Source organism: Hylobates moloch, unplaced genomic scaffold, assembly GCF_009828535.3.
Source record: "Hylobates moloch isolate HMO894 unplaced genomic scaffold, HMol_V3 SCAFFOLD_13, whole genome shotgun sequence".
Taxonomy (NCBI): Eukaryota; Metazoa; Chordata; class Mammalia; order Primates; family Hylobatidae; genus Hylobates; species Hylobates moloch.
Window position 1 is genome coordinate 19,935,139 of NW_026652288.1, and position 19,226 is coordinate 19,954,364.

Sequence of the window (19,226 nt, forward strand, 5' to 3'; positions counted from 1 at the left end):
AAATAACAACACGGTTTTAGAGAGTTTTCCCTATACACAATCATTTTTTATAGCCTATTTAATTTTAAAAAATACAAGCCTCAACACTGATTTCATGTCTAGGCACAACACAGCCATTTAAGAAATCTGCTTTTATCTATGAAAAGCATCAAACTTGGTAAATTATTTGAAGAGATTTATTCTGAGCCAAATATAAGGGCCATAGGTACATTTTAAAATTTTCTGGTTGACAAATTGGTTGAGTTTATCTAAAGACCTGGGATCAATAGAAAGGAAATGCTTGGGTTGCGGTAAGAGGTTGTGGAAACAAGTTTTATCATTCAGATGAATCCTCCAGATAGCAGGCTTCAGAGAGAATAGACTCTGTTCCTTAACAGACTTAAGGTCTGCGTTGATGTTAATGCTGGAGAGGTATAATGAGGCATGTCCAACCCCCACTTCCCATCACAGCCTGAATCAGTCTTTCAGGTTAATATTTTTTTTTTTTTTTTTTTGAGACAGAGTTTCACTCTTGTTGCCCAGGTTGGAGTGCAGTAGCACGATCTTGGCTCACCGCAACCTCCGCCTCCTGGGTTCCAGTGATTCTCTTGCCTCAGCCTCCCGAGTAGCTGGGATTACAGGCATGCGCCGCCACGCCTGGCTAATTTTGTATTTTTAGTAGAGTCCATGTTGGTCAGGCTGGTTGTGAACTCCAGACCTCAGGTGATCTGCCCGCCTCGGCCTCCCAAAGTGCTGGGATTACAGGCATGAGCCATAGCACCTGGCCTCAAGTTAAATTTTAAGAGCACCGTGGCCAAGGAAGAAGTCCATTCAGATGGTTGCTGGGGGCCTTAGAATTTTATTTTGGTTTATACTTTTTGTGAAGAAAATATGAATTAAACTATGAGTTCAATAAAATCCTTTCATTTTAAAGCCATTTGTTGAGTCCTATTTTTAACTATGCCCTAGGTCAAAAAGGTTACAAGATTCCACTCAGGTTAGTGAAAGGAAAATAAATCTCCCCAAAATCACCAAGCCAAAAAGAAAAGTTAAGCTGGGAACTGCATTGGGCAAATCCTGCCTCCCATTCTATTCCTAAATAAGATAGCTAGAAAGACTGAAAGAGAAAGAAAGAAAAAAAAAAAAGCTACGTATCTGCCTCTCAGTTTGCCCGCAAGGAAATTCCTTATGGACAAAGGACAGGCAGAGCTCAAAGTCATCCCTCTGCTCACATGAGAAAAAAGCATATCTGATTTCTTCACTAAGCCAGACTAACACATAACTGATTATTCCTGTAAATTGTGCATTCAGTGAAAAACTAATCAGAAACTCAAAAGAATGCAATCATTTGTCTCTTATTTATTTGTCTCTTATTATTAAGCTGGTAGCCCCCTCCCAGCTTCCAGTTGTCCCATATTTCCGGACCAAACCAATGTACATCTTATGCATAGACTGGTATCTCAAATCTTCTTAAAATGTATAAAACTAAGTTGTGCCCCAACCACCTTGGGCACATATTGTCAGGACTTCCTGAGGCTGTGACATGGACATGTCCTTAAGCTTGGCAAAATAAACTTTCTAAACTGATTGAGACCTGTCTCAGTTATCTTTTGGTTTGCAGCTTCATCCATCATGAATTACCTTTATCACAAAAGTAGAAAACGATGTATTAGGATTCCTGTTCTACTTACACCACTAAAAAATCTAAAAGTTTAATTTAATATAGTTTTATGATATAAAGATTGTTATTAAAAATTCAAATACTGGGAGACATAAAGCGGAAAGTGAAAATCCTCATGTAACCTTTCCTGATATGTATACGTACTTCTAAATGCATATATACTCATACATTTTGTACTCTATAATGGTACTTTAATACACTTTTTTACCTACCAATTAATCATAAATCTCTGTCTACAGATACATACCTAGCTCGTCCTTTTTTTTTGAGACAAGGTCTTGCTCTGTTGCCCAGGCTTGGAGTGCAGTGGCATGATCATGGCTAATTTCAGCCTTCACCTCCCAGGCTCAAGTGATCCTCCCGCCTCAGCCTCCTGAGTAGCTGGGACTACAGGTATGCACTACCATACCTGGCTAATTTTTGTAGAGACAGGGTTTTGCCTATTGCTTAGGCTGGTCTCAAACTCCTGTGCTCAAGCAATCCACCCAACTTGACCTCCCCACAATGCTGGGATTACAGGCGTGAGCCACTGTGCCCAGCCACTCATTCTTTTTAATGGCTACATAATATGTAGTCTTCTGTATAGAAGGAACATGATATAATCAGTCTACTATTTTTATATATGTAGATGGTTCATAATCTTTTGCTATAAATAAATAATGCCATTATTCTCTTTAGATACACAGGTCTGTACATTACTATACCCTTACAAAAATTCACTTCAATGGACGAAAACATAAATTCTCTTTTTTAAGAGACAATGTCTCACTATCTTGCAGAGTTCAGGCTGGTCTCGACCTCCTCGGCTCAACTGATGTTCCCGCCTCAACCTCCAGTAGCGAAGAATAAAGGCAGGTGCCAACACACCTGACTTTTCTGTTTTTGTCATATAAATTCTTGACCCACATTTCTAGATTATTCTCCAGGAAAACTGTACCAATTTAGATTCCAAAAACATGAGTGCCACTTACACTCCTGCCAAAACAGGACATTATCAAACATTCTGAAGACTCGCCAACCTAATAGGTAAATTAAAAATTTTTTTAAAAATTTGTTTTAATTCATGGTTGTTTGGCTATCAACAAGGAAACTGTATCAAATCTTTTATGCTTTTGTTTTTCTCATTAAAAATTTCAATCCATTAGGAATGAGACCCAATAACTCCCCCCCAAGCTATTTTCCAAATAATCATTCTTTTGGCATTGATTTGAAATTCATCTCATCACTCTACCCTAAACAAGCATGCATGCACACACGGATCTATTTCAAAGTAATCTTGTTCAATGATCTACTCATATATTTTGAGTCCAGTACCACACTCTTTTAATTGTCATAATAATTGTTTTAAAAAACTGAAACTGTGCTCCAAAAAGTTAAAGAAAGCAGTGACTAATGAAAATTCTTGAGTTTGCAGGATGGCAGATATGAAAAGAAAGAATTTGCAGAAAGAAATGCAGAAACTCTCTGTTTATAAGATAACAAAACTGGCTGAAATTGGTTAAAACCAATATGGACTGCAGTCTGTGCAGAACAAGCTTGCTGACATCACAGCCCAAATTTCCACTGCGTTTCATACCAACTCTCCTGCAATTTGCACATGTGACCCATCAGGTAGCATGAAGAGATAGCTGTGCATGCTGAGGACTTTCCAGGCCTCCCCTTTTCTTCCACCAATCACTTAATAATCTCAAAATCCATCCCCTAAGGTCTTTCTAATAAAAATTACTCCCTTAAAGCCAGCACAGGGAGAGAGACTTGAGCTGGACTCCTGTCTCCTTGTTGGTTGACCTACAAAAAAAGCTTTTCTCAAAAACCTGGTGCCATAGCATTGGCTTCTACTGCATCAGGCAGTGACTGCTTCTGCTCTGAAACAATACGGTTGAGCAAGTCCTCCTCCTCCACTTTATTTTTAGTTTTCCATTAATTTTCTGTTTTTTTCTAGGAGCATTGCTTGAGCCTGGGAGGTCGAGGCTGCAATTAGCCATAGGCCACTGCACTCCATGCCTGGGCAACAGAAAAGTACCATTTACTTTTCTGAGACAAACATCAAAATCAAGCTTTCAAGTTTTTTTGTTTTTTTGTTTTTTTTTTTTTTTTTTTAAGAGAAAAAAAAAACCTGCTGGGATTCTGACCAAGAGTGTATTTAATACACACATTAATTTAGGGAGAACTGACATTTTTATAACACTGAGTTTTGCCCAGAAAAATCACGTGTCTCCATTTATTCAAGACTTCTGGAAAAGTTTACAGTTTTCTTTACAAATGCTTTGTACATTTTTATTTACTCCCTAACTCATTCCATAGCTGTTCATTTCTCCTTTATATTTCCCATGTCTTGATTACTGTAGGGAATTTCAGCGTTCTAGGTGACCATCTACGTTTTATTTCCTAATTCATTTAGTGGTAGGTGATAGCCAATTACGCAGCTCACCTAGAACTACTTTTTCAACGACTTACTTACAAGACCATAAAATGGCTCCTTTTCACAGCAATCTGTTGTTTTAAGACTTCTGATAATTTCTGATGGCTCACATCCTTTATCTCTTAAGGTTCTGAATATAATCTTACGTTCTTTGCACAACTTTAAAGTTCCCTTCCATATCTTAGAACTCTGTGACATGTTTTCTAGCTGATCCTTCTTGTTTGTACTGTCATTTTTGTTTGAAACATTATCTTACATGAGAGTTTCTCTTGCACTCACTTGTTCATTATGTGGTATCAGAATTATTGCCTAAACTACATACTATAGGGTCAAATCTCCAAACCAAGTCTTTTATTAGTAGCTGGGGGAGCTCTTACATGGTTACTATAACTCAACCCCCAAAGCCTGAACTGTACAGGCCCCTTTTTGTTTGTTTATTCCCCTTCTAGCCATCACCTGGCTTTATTCCCAATTTACCCCACTATGGATTCTCCCTCAACTCCTTGTACTCTAGGAACCCTCCAATCGACTACATAACCCTGCCTTTTTGTTTTCATTCTATCCTATCTATTATTTCTGTCTGGCCAAGTATATGGGTTAAGCCTATGTCTTACCTATTTTTGTATAAACTAGCTAGGAATAGTTTTAATATTTTTAAATGGTTCAAAAAAATAAAATTCAAACACAACGAAAATTATTTGAAGTACCCATAAGTAAAGCTTTACTGGAATGTAGCAATATTTATGCATCATCTAATGACTATTTTCATGCTTTACCAGCACAGTGGAGTGGTCATGACCAAACCCATATGGGATGCAAAGCTTTAAATATTCAATAGCCCTTTGTACAGAAGACATTTGTCAACTCACACTCTAAAAATTTTCCACATACGGTCACTGTGCATTTAAAATGTGACTAGTTTGAGATCAGCTATATTCAAAGCTGACTTGAGATCAGCTATATTTCAAAAACAATATAAAGAATGCAAAAATTCTCATTAGTAAGTTCCATATTGATTACATTTTGCAATATTTTGGATATGAGCTAAATAAAATATTCAAATTAATCTCACCTATTTTTACTTTTTAAAAATGCGATTACTAAATAACTGCAAATTATATGGTACATTTACATGTTTCTATCAACTAGTCCTTTTCTAAATGAGCTACTGGCCAGCTAAGAGGTGACCAGGCAAACGTGGATAAAAAAGATTGTCAACAATGAATATGCTTATCTGTCGAATTGAGTTAAAATGTGGGGTCAATTTTGATACACTATGCTTTCTAGGTTTTCAAATTTATTTATATTAGGTTTCTCACACACGAAAGTTCTGCCACATCTTTAAAGATTACATAAGTCCAATATTATTAAAATACTCTAAGGCATTAAAATAAAAGAGAAATGGCTGGGCTGGGTGCAGTGGCTTATGTCTATAATCCCAGCACTTTGGGAGGCTGAGTCAGGTGGATTACTTGAGCCCAGGAGTTTGAGACCAGCCTGGACAATAGGGTGAATCCCCGTCTCTACAAAAATTTCACTGGGCATCGTGGCTTGAACCTATAGTCCCAAGCTACCTGGGAGGCTGAGATGAAAGGATTGCTTCAGCCTGGGAAGCTGAGGCTGTATCACTGCACTCCAATCTGGGTGACAGAGTAAGACCTTGTCTTCGAAAAAAAAAAAAAAAAAAAAAAAAAGACCTATCTAAAATTATTTTTGTGAAGCAAGAATGCTGACACTAAAAAAAATGAAAAAACTGCAAATACACAGAGACTAATTTCACCTAACTATATAGATGTAAAAATCCTAAATGAAATACTAGCAAATTGAAAGAGTATGTTAAAAGAAATAATTGTTATATACAAGTCTTTTTTATTCCAAGAATGGGAAGATGATTCAACTATTTTAAAACATCATTCATGAAATCTGATATATGGTACTCAATTTTACATCGATAACACTTTAAAGCTACAATGAAAGACAGGAAGAAAGCCATTTACAATAACAAAACATAAAATAAACTTAGAATGAAATATGCAAACCCATATGAGAAAAAATTTAAAGCACTCAAATGACACTACAGTAAACTTGAACAAAAATAAAGACACATCATACCCCGGACAAGAATACTTGATGTCAGCAGGGCACGGTGGCTCACGCCTGTAATCCCAGCACTTTGGGAGGCTGAGGTGGGTGGATCACTTGAGCTCAGGACCAGCCTGGGCAACATGGCGAAACCCTGTCTCTACAAAAATTAGCCAGGTGTGGTGGCGTGCACCTGTGGTCCCAGCTACTCGGGAGGCTGAGGTGAGAGGATCACTTGAGCCTGGGAGGCAGCAGTTGCAGTGAGCCAAGACTGCACCACTGCACTCCAGCCTGGGTCAAACAACAAGACCTCCTTGTCAAAGAAACAACAACAAAAACAATAACAACAAAAAAAACCTGATGCTTGATGGCATAAAGATGTCCTATTTCCCTAAGTAAATTACAAAATTTAATCCTATCTTCTGGAAGTAGATAAGCTAATTTTGAAGTTCATACAAAAAAGCAAATAAGAACCAAAAACTTAAAACTCCAAAAAAGAAGAGTAACAGATGTATCAGCCTGCCAAATACTGTAACATAAAGCCTCAAGAAATAAAAACCGTTGTGCTGTCCATGAATAGACAGGTAGCAGTACATTTCTAACATACGAGGACAAACAAGGGATAAAAGGGGTGGGGAAAAAAAGAAAGAGAGGCAAAAAGAGGAAAGAAACAGGGCCCGAGTATAGGCTGCGACTGGCACTCACCTATAAATGTGGACTTTTTGTTTGTTTGTTTGAGTGGAGTCTCTCTCTGTCACCCAGGCTGGAGAGCAGTGGTGCAATCTTGCTTCACTGCAGCCTCTGTCTCCCAGGTTCAAGCGATTCTCCTGCCTCAGACACCCAAGTAGACGGGGTTACAGACCCCCACTGCTACGCCCGGCTAATTTTTGTATTTTTGTAGAGACGGGGTTTCACCATGTTGGCCAGGATGGTCTCAAACTCCTGACCTCAGGTGATCCACCTGCCTTGGCCTCCCAAAGTGCTGGGATTTCAGGATGGCGCCACTGTGTAGCCTGAAATTTTTGATGAAAACAAAAAATAGGCCAGACGTGGTGGCTCACACCTGCAATCCCAGCACTTTGGGAGGCCGAGGGGGGCTGATCACCTGAGATCAGGAGTTCGAGACCAGCCTGGCCAACATGGTAAAACCCCCGTCTCTATTAAAATACAAAAATTAGCCGGGTGTGGTGGCAGACGCCTGTGATCCCAGCTACTCAGAAGGCTGAGGCAGGAGAATCTCTTGAACCCAGAAGGCGGAGGCTGAAGTGAGCTGAGATCATGCCACTGTACTCCAGCCTGGGTGAGAGTGAGACTCTGTCTCCAAAACAAACAAAAAAACTGAAAAATAAAAATTAGGGCTTAGGAAGCCTTATTGCACTAACACAGAACAATACGACGTTAAGGAAAGAGAACCCCTTCCATAGACTCTGATGTTAATAGTCTTCGTACAAACTTAGCCAAAATCAGACAGGCATAAAAATGGTTACACAAATCTACACATGATAAAATAAAATTATACATACATACTGCATCAATATCATATTACTGTTTTTGATACTGTACTGTAATTATTTAAGTGTAGCCATTAGGGGAAACTGGGTAAAGGGTAGAGGGAAGCTATTCCCATATTATTATTGTGGGAGGTAGTGGGGAGACCCAGTACAGACAACATAATGTACCAAGCCTGAGTTCTAGCAGATTAAAAGTCAAAGACCAAATAACTTCATGGAAAAAAATATTTTACGAAAAAATTTAAATGAACATACTGACTTGATAATGGACACAAATAACTAAATTTGAATTTCCAGGTGTCTGACTTTCTCAACTTCACATTGGAGAAAAACTTATGTGATGACTTTTATCAAATTACAGATTTTTATTTAATTTAACCAGTGATGCAAATAATAATCAGAAACAATTCTCTAGTTAATAAATACCTTTGTCATACAATCTATTACTTGTTGATCTCAGATGTTTCAAAAAGTAACAAAACCTCACCAATCAGTAAATGAAAAGTGAAACATCCTAGACATTTTAACAAGACTTTGGTCAAAATGAGAACTTATGAAGACTCACCTATATGTGGCTGCTGAGCTGCTGCTAATGCATATTGCTGCTGTTGAGCTGCAGTTAACTGCTGAACTGTTAGTGCATTAGTCCTCTGAAAGAGCTATTAGGGAAAATATTTAACACAAAGATTAGTGTCAAAATCTTTCATTTCTAATTAGAAATCTGAATAAAACATTTTAAACATTTTTTTTTATGGGAGGACTTTCTCAAATACAAAGACACTTTAATCAATAAAACATTTAGTACTCAAAAACCCCTACCACTCTTTTCAGTGCCACATAGCACTTCAGGCTAAACCAGTATATAGTTAAGAGGACCTTCTTAAAGAAAGAGCATGCTTTTACCTGTTGCTGGGAATTGTAGTCAAAAAGGCCTACAGTAGCTCCTGAAGAGTCCATTGGTACCTGATTACCAGGATAGTCAAACTGTAAGGATTCCAGACCAACTTGTTCCATGGCATCCAGATTCTGAGTTTCAGGATTTGAAAATTCTTCAACAAGTGGTTTATTAGCTGTAGGATTAGGAAGAGGCCCCAGTCCTTCTGAGGGATTAGTATTGGGGCCCAAGCGCTCAACTACTTCAGTTGGAGAGGCTTGACGACTTCCAGGAGTACGACTACATAAAGAAAATAGAAAAGCATTATGAATAAAAGTAACAAGTCAAATGGCGAAATGGGAAAATAGAAAAATCATGAAAAACAAATGGTCATAAAATACAGTGAATAAGGCATTCTGGGTCACTATGCCACCTTATCACATTTTTTTCTATTTAATATAACTTTCCTCTTAAGAGCTGGCATGATTTGAGGATTTTAAAATATTATTAATGATTACTCCCTTCAATCTGAATAACATAAAGACATAATGCAATTTTACAGATTAGAAAAACTGGCCAGTATCGCAACTCAGGCTTATATTACCTGAAATCTCTGTCTCAAGTCACAGTCACAAAGAACAGTGTATTAACAGTAGGTTATTAAGTGGCAAATTATGAAAAAGCTGAAAACCAAAACCCACTTACCATACTGCTGTCCTGCCCTGCCAACACATAATTTTGCCATAACATCCTGCTTAATAGTACTTAAGAAAAAAATCTGGCCATAAGAGATCATAATGGTCTTCATTATTTAAGGGGCCAAAATGTGGGATGCAACAGGAAAAGGGTACTGTACATGATAAGTCAAATGGCTGACTTCTGACTTTGTCTTTTAAATATGATTTTGAGCAAGTCATGTCATCTTTCAAGCTGCAGTTTTCTTATTGAGGAGACTTAAGAGATGACCTTTTGATTCCAACTAATAAGAACAAAAGCAACTATTTATGAAAGCCCTCCAAAGACCATGTTTATTATACAAATAGTTCAGGTGAAACCATCAGAAAGAAATGGAAATGTATGACATTTATCAAAACTTAAGTATACACAGCAAGAAAAGGATCTTTCTACATTAAAAAAAAAAAAAGGACCTTACTACTATATGGCCTCCTTAATTTTCACAAGGAACTTATTAACACTGGACTAAATTTTAAGCACTGGCTTCTCTTCTTATTAACACCTTCATGGTCTAAACTTACATTTCTAACCCATTATCAATCCTCATTTATAGCTTATCTTATACATAAATGTTTTATATAGGATCCTTTCCTTTGTAAGAAAGAGTTTATTGTTCAGAGTAACCATGCATTCACAGGATATTCAAACTTGAGTGCATTAAGTAAATGGCAGTAACTGTTCTACCTGGCTTTTAATGCCAGTTGCTACAGCTAACTCTTCCCAACTTCAGGTGGTCTGTATTGGAATAAATTTGCTAACATATAGAGTAGTTTACAAAGCAATTTCTTGATTACAAGAATTGTTCTCTGTAGATATGTAAGCAAACTTACACTTCATTTAAACATCAACCATTTTGTCCTTGCAAAATCAGAAGATTTCAAACTCCTTTCCCTTTCAGCCACACCTAATTCTGTACGTGAACATTCCAAAGGCTCTTTTTTCATTTGGAACATATGGAATGAAAAGATAAAACTAAAAGCATTTTCTTTAAAATCAGCCAATTTTTCTTAAAAAAGTAAGTGTCTAATAGTTCTTTTACTCATTTCTGTTCTATCCCAATAATGTATATATTGATGACATATTAGTTAATGTAGAAATTAATGATGTGCTGGCATAGTGACCATATGACCACAGCTGTTGATTGTGTTAATAATTTTAATACTGTCAAGTAGTAACTAATACTGTATCTAAAATAATTAGTAATTTAAGACAGGTACCTAAAAACTTAATGGAATAAAATTAGAATGCTAATAAATGTAAAGTCCACATTCATATTTCAGGGGAGAAGTATAACCTCTCACACAAAGTAACTCACATATAGCAAAAATAGAGGACATTAGGAAAAAAAGTAATGCTATCAGTGGTGCTATTTTCTTGCTATAGTTAATGGTGTATTAACACTTCAATTATAAATGTATACTCTGAAGGGTTTATCATCAACTTAATTTTACATGCATTTCCTTTACTAAAACTTAGGTAATAGTGAAGAACAAACTCAGAATAAAGTTCTAAATCTGAATAGCATTAAGTGTATTTCTTGTTAAAAGAGGTTTACTGGTTTTGGATGCTTTTTTGCACTCAGAACAGATAGAAATGGCACTGTTTTTAAGAAGCATTGTTACGTTGCTTTTGATAATTAAAGGCAATAAATGTAAAAGTATACCACCCACCATATACCTAATACTATTTTATGTAAGACTCCATGGTCATAAGACCTCAAAGAAACAACTCATTTTCAGATACAGGCTCCGAAGCACCTAATTATTGAAATATTACAGAAAATCAATACAAAGAAACAACTCCCTAATATGTAGATAAATGTATACTGTCTAATCTAAGACCAAAGGCTAAAATACTTATTTAACTGCCATAAAAAGACAACAAAAGGCTACAGTGTAAAAAATTATGAGCTTAAAGCTAACTTTTAAAAGTCTCTAATATGTTCCCCACTTGCTATTTGCAGGAATAATCTTAAGTATCAGCACAAACTCATATATTGTAAGAAAGATTACTGCTCCTAAGCTAATTTTGTCTCCTCTTAAGATTAAAAGTTAAATGGGAGGCAGGGCATATATACTCAGAAGGAAGAAAACTCCACTGAAAGGTGCTCAAAAGCACTCCCAAGAGGGGAAAAAAAAAAAAATCAGAGTAAACCTACAGTTCACTAAAACTTAACAAAGAGGAAAAAGTTCAAATTTAGACTATTATATTACCAGAAAAGTAAGCACAGCTTCTAACATTACTCCTTCAACAGAATGCACTGTTTCAGAGGCTGGTTTGAAGATTATTTTTTTTTAATGGTTCATAATCACAAATTTTCTTTATAGTAAAAAAATAAAATTTGTCCAGATTAACACAAAGTTCAAAGGAAATCAACCTAAATGATGAAAATGTCTAAATCAGTCACATCAACTAACAGTAATAATCCCTAAAAAGATACGCTTTTCTTCTTGAGAAAGTTAAAATCTTACTTAAAATCTTTGCAATCGGCATCCATTCCATTTGGCAAACCTCTGCCATTTATTTTAGAATCATCATCATCTCCTTGTTTAAGATCTCTGTTTTGGTCCTCCTCAAATGGAGAAGCCTTGCCTTTTTGATCTCCTTTCTCAGGTCCATCTGTTTCAGCATCTCTAGTGCCCTGAGGAAAAAGAATCTGTTTGATTCTGAATATTTAATAGAACACAAAAAAAAGGCACCATAAGGTGACCTAACACTACACTATAGTGCATGTAAACAATAAAAGCATTGAATCTTATTTAATTTCGTAGTCAATTAATTTATCAAAGGCCAAAAAATTGAGTACAAACTAGTGATTTATAACAGAAGGGCTAAGGCAACCTTAACTATAGCGGTGCTGGAAAAGCAGTTAACACCACAAACTAGATTAAAATTTTCTTTAATGCGTAGAGACGATTTTGTTTAGTTACTTTCAGATCAAGCACTACCAGGAATAAGCAATTTTAATTTTGCAGATTATGTTTTAAAATTAGTATGATTTGACTTTTGTAACACGGTTCAGATCATACATATTTCCAATGGTTCTATCATTTCACGTTTTTCAAGTGGCTAAGCAGAATAGCAATAACAGTTACAAAATTTCCCTTAGCTATAGGAAGGGCACAGAAAAATAAATTGAATTAAAAATAAAAGTAATGTAACCAAATAACTCTCAAGCAAATATTATTTCTTTATTCAAAATACTTACAAAATTTCCCTTCCTAAATCGAGAATCCAATTTATCAGCAGGAGAAGAACTTAATACATATTCTACCATGCTCACACCAAGGCCTCCACTTTCTGATCGCGGAGACAGTATTGCATTTACTTCACTGTTTCCATGAAAACCCTGTCCAGATCTTCTCTGTACCATAATAGGCTGGGACATTGAATGGTCTGTTTGGAAGAAAAAACACAATTATATACTTATACTTTTAAGTTAAACAACATGTAGTTAAACAAATTAATATACTGAAGTAAGAAAAATCAGCACAATGTTTTATTTTGCATGTTATTACTATAATCTTTACATAAAGCTCTTCATAGGACACAAACAAATGGAAGAACATTCCATGCTCATGGATAGGAAGAATCAGTATCATGAAAATGGCCATACTACCCAAGGTAATTTATAGATTCAATGCTATCCCCATCAAGCTACCACTGACTTTCTTCACAGAATTAGATAAAACTACTTTAAATTTCACATGGAACCAAAAGAGTCCGCATAGCCAAGACAATCCTAAACAAAAAGAACAAAGCTGGAGGCATCATGCTACTTGATTTCAAACTATACTACAAGGCTACAGTAACCAAGACAGCATGGTACTGGTACCAAAACAGATATATAGACCAATGGAACAGAACACAGGCCTCAGAAATAACACATCTATAGCCATCTGATCTTTGACAAACCTGACAAAAACAAGAAATGGGGAAAGGATTCCCTATTTAATAAATGGTGCTGGGAAAACGGGCTAGCCATATGTACAAAGCAGAAACTGGATCCCTTCCTTACACCTTATACAAAAATTAACTCAAGATGGATTAAAGACTTAAATGTAAGACCTAAAACCATAAAAACCCTATAAGAGAACCTAAGCAATATCATTCAGGACACAGGCATGGGCAAAGACTTCATGACTAAAACACCAAAAGCAATGGCAACAAAAGCCAAAATTGGCAAATGGGATCTAATTAAAGAGCTTCCACACAGCAAAATAAACTATCATCAGAGTGAACAGGCAACCTACAGAATTTGGGAGAAAATTTTTGGTTGAGACTAACTGGCTGGAGCACAGATCTTGAAAATACAGACGGAAAGAGCCATTTGGCAATAAACATATAAAAACCTATGTTAAGAACAGTACAACCAAAAAGGTCAATAAAGGTAGAAATAGTACCCAAAGGATACTACCTGAAGGATCAGTTGCTTATAAACATCATTTTAAAAAGTTAACGTTCTTTTGACAATTTATAACATAACAATTCATAATATAAACCTTCAGGGATAAAACCTAGAAGAGGCTGAACAGCAGGCGCTCATACGTGCTATCCCAGCACTTCGGGAGGCTGAGGAGGATCACTTGAGCAGAGGAGTTTGAGACTAGCATGAGAAACATGGTGAGTTCCCACCTCTACAAAAAGTTTAAAAATTAGCCAAGCATGGCAGCACAGGTCTGTAGTCCCAGCTACTCAGGAGCTGAGAGCTGAAGTGGGAAGATTACTTGAACCTAGGAGGTTGAGGCTGCAGTGAGCCATGTTCACACCACTGCACTCCGCTCTGGGTGACAGAGTGAGATCCTGTCTCAAAAAAAAAAAAAAAAAAAGGCCAGGGGCAGTGACTCACTCCTGTAATCCCAGTACTTTGGGAGACTAAGGCAGGTGGACTGCTTGACCTCAGGAGTTCAAGACCAGCCTGGGCAAAAAGGTGAAACCCCATCTCCACTAAGAATACAAAAATTAGCTGGACATGGTGACGGGCACTTACAGTCCCAGCTACTAAGGAGGCTGATGAGGTGGAAGTATCATCACCCGAGCCCAGGAGGTCAAGGCTTTGGTGAGCCATGATTGTGCCACTGCACTCCAGCCTGGGTGACATGAGACCCTGCTCCCCACTGCAAACAAATACATTAAAATAACAATAAAATAAAATAAACTTTCAATTTGGCAGAAACACTTCTCAAGTTCACAGTAACGCACTGGGTAGATCAGAACTCACAACTATAACGCTATACTCACAAATGAGTAAGTCCAGAAAAATCGATAATACCATAGAATTTTCTATTCTTGGTTAAAAAAAAAAACTAAATTATCTTCTATCTTAAAATTTTTCCATTAATTTTAAAACAAAATTATTCATTTGATATATTTTTTCTCCATACTTTTGAGATGAAAAGTAAAGGTAGTATTTAAGATCTGAGAGTTAATGGAATACAAATAAAAATAGTTTTCGCTGGAAATTTTTTTGAAAGAAACAGTAAGCTACCAGCTACCTCTGGCTTGTTTGTGACCGGTATAAATACTCAGTATTTAAACTATTGAGGCTGAAATGTCATACTGGTAGCCAGTTATAATTTTATTAACTGTAATAATTTTGAAATGATTGCCAGGTTAAACCAAATCAAAACATTTCCGTTTCAGTATGTGCATCCATGAGATTAGTAATTATATCCTTCTTTCAGTCATGCATCCATTCATTACACAGTTGAAATATTGATTTATTCTCTTGTATGCTAGGCAATGAGCTATACATGAGGAATCCGAGAACAACACAGTTTGTCCTCAAGAGTATAGGTTTAATAAAAAGCAATTAGAATAGAATAAAAGCGCTTTAACAAAAATATAATCCATGATACTATGAGATCTGGAAGACGGGCATTCAAGTCCAACAGAGCTTAAAGGAAAAAGTAAAATTTAAGGGAAAAAAAAGCAAAAATAAGAAAGATGGGTATCAATCCTTCTAAGTCTTAGAATCAATGCCACCAAAGGAAGTGTGCTTCTTTTTTTTTTTTTTTTTTTTGGTGGGAAGGTGCAGGGTCTCACTATATTGCCCAGCTGGTCTCAGACTCCTGGCCTCAAGTATCTGCCAGCCTTGACCTCCTAAAGTGCTGCAATTACAGATGGATGTGATATTTTAGCTGATAATAAAGGGTTAAAAAAAGGTAACCATTGGGGAGGTGGGGGTGATAGGACATTTCAGTTACAGAAACCAGCATGTTCAAATGCCATGAAGTGCTGGAGAACATAATGAACCTGATAATCACAAGTAATGTGGTTCTGCTGAGAGGAAGTATGTCAAGTCTCCTGCAGTCATGGAAAGAGGCTCTCTTAGAATGACAATTCCTTTAGAACAAGAAGGTGTTACGCATATTTTTATGTGTCTGGCATTCAATAAATGTTTGTTAGGTAAACAAAATTCCATTCATTTCTAATTTTCTCATGGTTTCTAGTAAAAGACAAACACTCATCTTCAAAATGTTATGAGAGTTGGGAGAGGAGTGGTACAAAAAATTGACTGAAATAATAAGTTTCACGGTTTCCCTATCATCCATCTTGAAATAATCTCTCTTTGTCATTGTGTGCTCAAGATGCTTTGCTTTTCAACACCTCAAAAAATCTTTGGTTGGCTGGGCATAGTGGCTCATACCTTTAATTCCAGCACTTCGGGAAGCTGAGGCAGGAGGATTTTTTGAGCTCAGGGGTTCGAAACAAGCCTCGGCAACATGGTGAAACCCCATCTCTACCAAAAATACAAAAATTAGCCAGTCTTATAACCTGGTCTCAAAAAAAAAAAAAAAAAAAAAGATAAAATTTTTTTTAAATCCTTGGTTCTGATTCTGGTGAATAAATTGTGCATTCAACTTTCAAATCATGTCTATCAACCAAGTTATCGAGCACACATGCTCTCAGCAAGAAATATGCCTTTTGTAGGGAAGATGTATCCCAGTCCAAATTACTAAATATTTAAAATTATGAGTCTAACCTAATACAGGTTAATTCTAATTCAGAAAAATAAAAATTCCTTGAGGACAAGGGTCATATCATTTATCTTTATATTCTCCAAACCTGGCATATTACGTATCACATATTAGTTGAACTCAAAGGAAATTTACAATGTTTTAAGAAAATTTTTGTCTAAATTACTTGTTGCCAACATTTGCAACCTACTTTGTTGAAATCACTAACATTTTCCAGACTTTCCTAACCTTTTAGATTTTAGCTTTTTGGCAATTATTTTATTTTAACAATGAAATTAAACATTATATAGAAGTGTTAAATCTTCTAATATATTTTAATGATTTAGAGAATAAGAAAATATCTCATGATTAACACTGGAAAAATAATGATAATTGGGTAATTATCATCCAAAAATTTGTTTTCATTATTACTTTGGTCATTCTGCAGAGCTTAAGCAAACTGTATTAACTTAAAAAAAAAAAAAGAAAATGTTTGTAAAATACATGATCTAGCCATACACCTCTCAGATTTTATTAACTGGAAACATTTTAAAATACAATCAGTAAAATGATATGCTAACTACTTTAATACAACTATGGGCCGAACAAGGTGGCTCACGCCTGAGGCAGGAGGATCACTTGACGGCAGAAGTTCCGAGACCAGCCTGGGCAACATATTGAGATCCCATCTCCAAAAAAAAGTTTTAAAAATTAGCCAGACACGGCCAGGCATGGTTCATGCCCTAATCCCAGCACTTTGGGAGGCTGAGGCAGGCAGATCACCTGAGGTAAGATTTCGAGACCAGCCTGGCTAACATGGTGAAACCCCATCTTTACGAAAAATATGAAAATTAGCAGGCTGTGGTAGCGGGCACCTACTATCCCAGCTACTTGGGAGGCTGAGGCAGGAGAATCACTTGAACCTGGGAGGCGGAGGTTGCAGTGAGCCAAGACTGGGCCATTGCACTCCAGCCTGGGTGACAGAGCGAGACTCCGTCTCAGGAGAAAAAAAAAAAAATTAGCCAGATGTGATGGTGTGAGCCTGTAGTCCTAGCTACTCGGGAGGAGGAGGCGGAAGGATCTTTTTAGCCCAAAAGCTTGAGACTGCAGTGAGCTAAGATCATGCCACTGCACACCAGCCTAGGCAACAGAGCAACACCCTCTTAAAAAGGAAAAAAAAAAAGCATTTAACTATGATCTTTAATTTGCCAACACTGTCACTCCTGCATGTTATACTCCTTATACACCAGTTAATTTTCCCTTAACAGTTTCTTAGACCTAAGTCTCTCCCCACTACTTATGAAGTTGAAATCAAAACATTTAAAGATCTGCTCCCTTTCTGGGAGCTCTATCTTACCAAGACAGTCTACTTCCTTCCTGGGTATGGCAAATATCTAATAAAGCTAGGCTTAGCTGCAATTAGATAAATCAGTCACGATCATCTAGTACAATTTAAGACTAAAAATTTCTATGGTTAAATTAATCTAGCCTCCATTTTAAATGAAAATTCAGAATGTTATTATTTTTAAACTTTTATTCTAGATTCGGGGGTGGGTACATGTGCAGGTTTGTTATATAGGTAAATTCATATCACAGGGGTTTGGTGTACAGATTATTTCATTACTCAGGTACTAAAAATAGTACCTGATGGGTATTTCTTCTGATCCTCTCCCTCCTCCCACCCTCCACCCTTAAGGAGGTCCCTATGTCTGTTGTTCCCCTCTTTGTGTCCCTGTGTTCTCATTATTTAGCCCCCACTTAATAAGTGAGAACATGCGGTATTTGGTTTTCTGTGTTTGCTAAAGGTAATGGTCTCCAGCCCCATCCATGTTGCTGCAAAGGACATTATCTCAATCTTTTTTTCATGGCTGCATAGTGTTCCATGGTGTGGATGTACCACATTTTCTTTATCCACCCTAGTATTGATGGGCATTTAGGTTTTTCCATGGTTTTGCTATTATGGAATAGTGCTGCTGCGAACATACACATGTGTGTCTTATGGTAGCACAATTTATACTCCTTGGGGTATATACCCAATAATGGGATTGCTGGATTGAATGATAATTCTGTTTTTACTTCTCTGAGGAATTGACACAATGCTTTCCACAATGGCTGAACTAATTTACGTTCCCACTAGTAGTGTGTAAGTGGTCCTTTTCCACCACAACCTCACCAGCATCTTATTTTTTAATAATAGCCACAGAATTTTACAATCAATTAAAAAAAAACCCTTAATAAAATCTTATAGTGACAAATACTTCTAAAATTACATTTCTTAGCTGCCATTAAGAAAATGGCATAGGGTTGGGTGTGGTGGCTCACGCCTACCATCCCAGCACTTTGGGAGGCCAAGGCAGGAGGATTGCACGAGCCCAGTTATTTGAGACCAGCCTGGGCAACACAGCGAAACTCTACAAAAAAATGCAAAAATCTGGAGACTCACTCGAAAAAAAAAGGTGCATTATGACTTATAAAATGCTAAATATATTCACAATTCTCACACATATACCAGTAACTTACGAGAAGTTCCCCATGCAGTCTCTCTCCATTCATCATCCCCAAGAAATATGCCTTTTTGTCCATCTTTTGTTGAATCATCAGGTTCCCAAAACTTTTTGGTAGGCAAAAGCTATTTGGAGGAAAAATTACAGTTAAATTTTATTCTAATTACAAAGAATTAATACATAAGAAGTCTCAAACATATCACTGCTATGTATACATTAGTTTTTAATGCTAATGAAAATTCAGAGTGATGTATTTTCTAAGTTGTTTTGTTAATAGTAAATTAACTCCCCACTTATTTTTGTGTGCTGGCGCTAATAATTCTAGACCTTAAACAAAAATCAAAATCTACTTCTGACTCTTCTTCACTTTTCATACATTTTTATTATAATGTAAATTTATTCAAAAGGCTTATTAAATTCTTTACTCAATAACAGATTTAATAAGCATATCCATAGGAATTATTGAACTTTTCCCTTCA

The 19,226-nt window shown here is 36.5% G+C and overlaps 1 protein-coding gene across 16 annotated transcripts in view; it reads right to left on the minus strand.

The window, feature by feature from the left end:
• Window positions 1-19,226, minus strand: part of PUM2 (pumilio RNA binding family member 2) — a 103,759-nt gene that overhangs the window by 53,170 nt on the left and 31,363 nt on the right. For 15 of the 16 annotated variants that reach the window (XM_058427021.1, XM_058427018.1, XM_032172333.2 and 12 more), the window contains 5 exons: window positions 18,764-18,872; window positions 12,493-12,680; window positions 11,756-11,925; window positions 8,579-8,849; window positions 8,241-8,334 (listed from right to left, as the gene is read on the minus strand). In XM_058427021.1, coding sequence (XP_058283004.1) covers window positions 8,241-8,334; window positions 8,579-8,849; window positions 11,756-11,925; window positions 12,493-12,680; window positions 18,764-18,872 — 832 coding nt within the window. Of the gene's footprint in view, window positions 1-8,240; window positions 8,335-8,578; window positions 8,850-11,755; window positions 11,926-12,492; window positions 12,681-15,933; window positions 16,036-18,763; window positions 18,873-19,226 lie in introns of those variants that run through there. The other variant, XM_058427019.1, reaches the window with a different exon arrangement.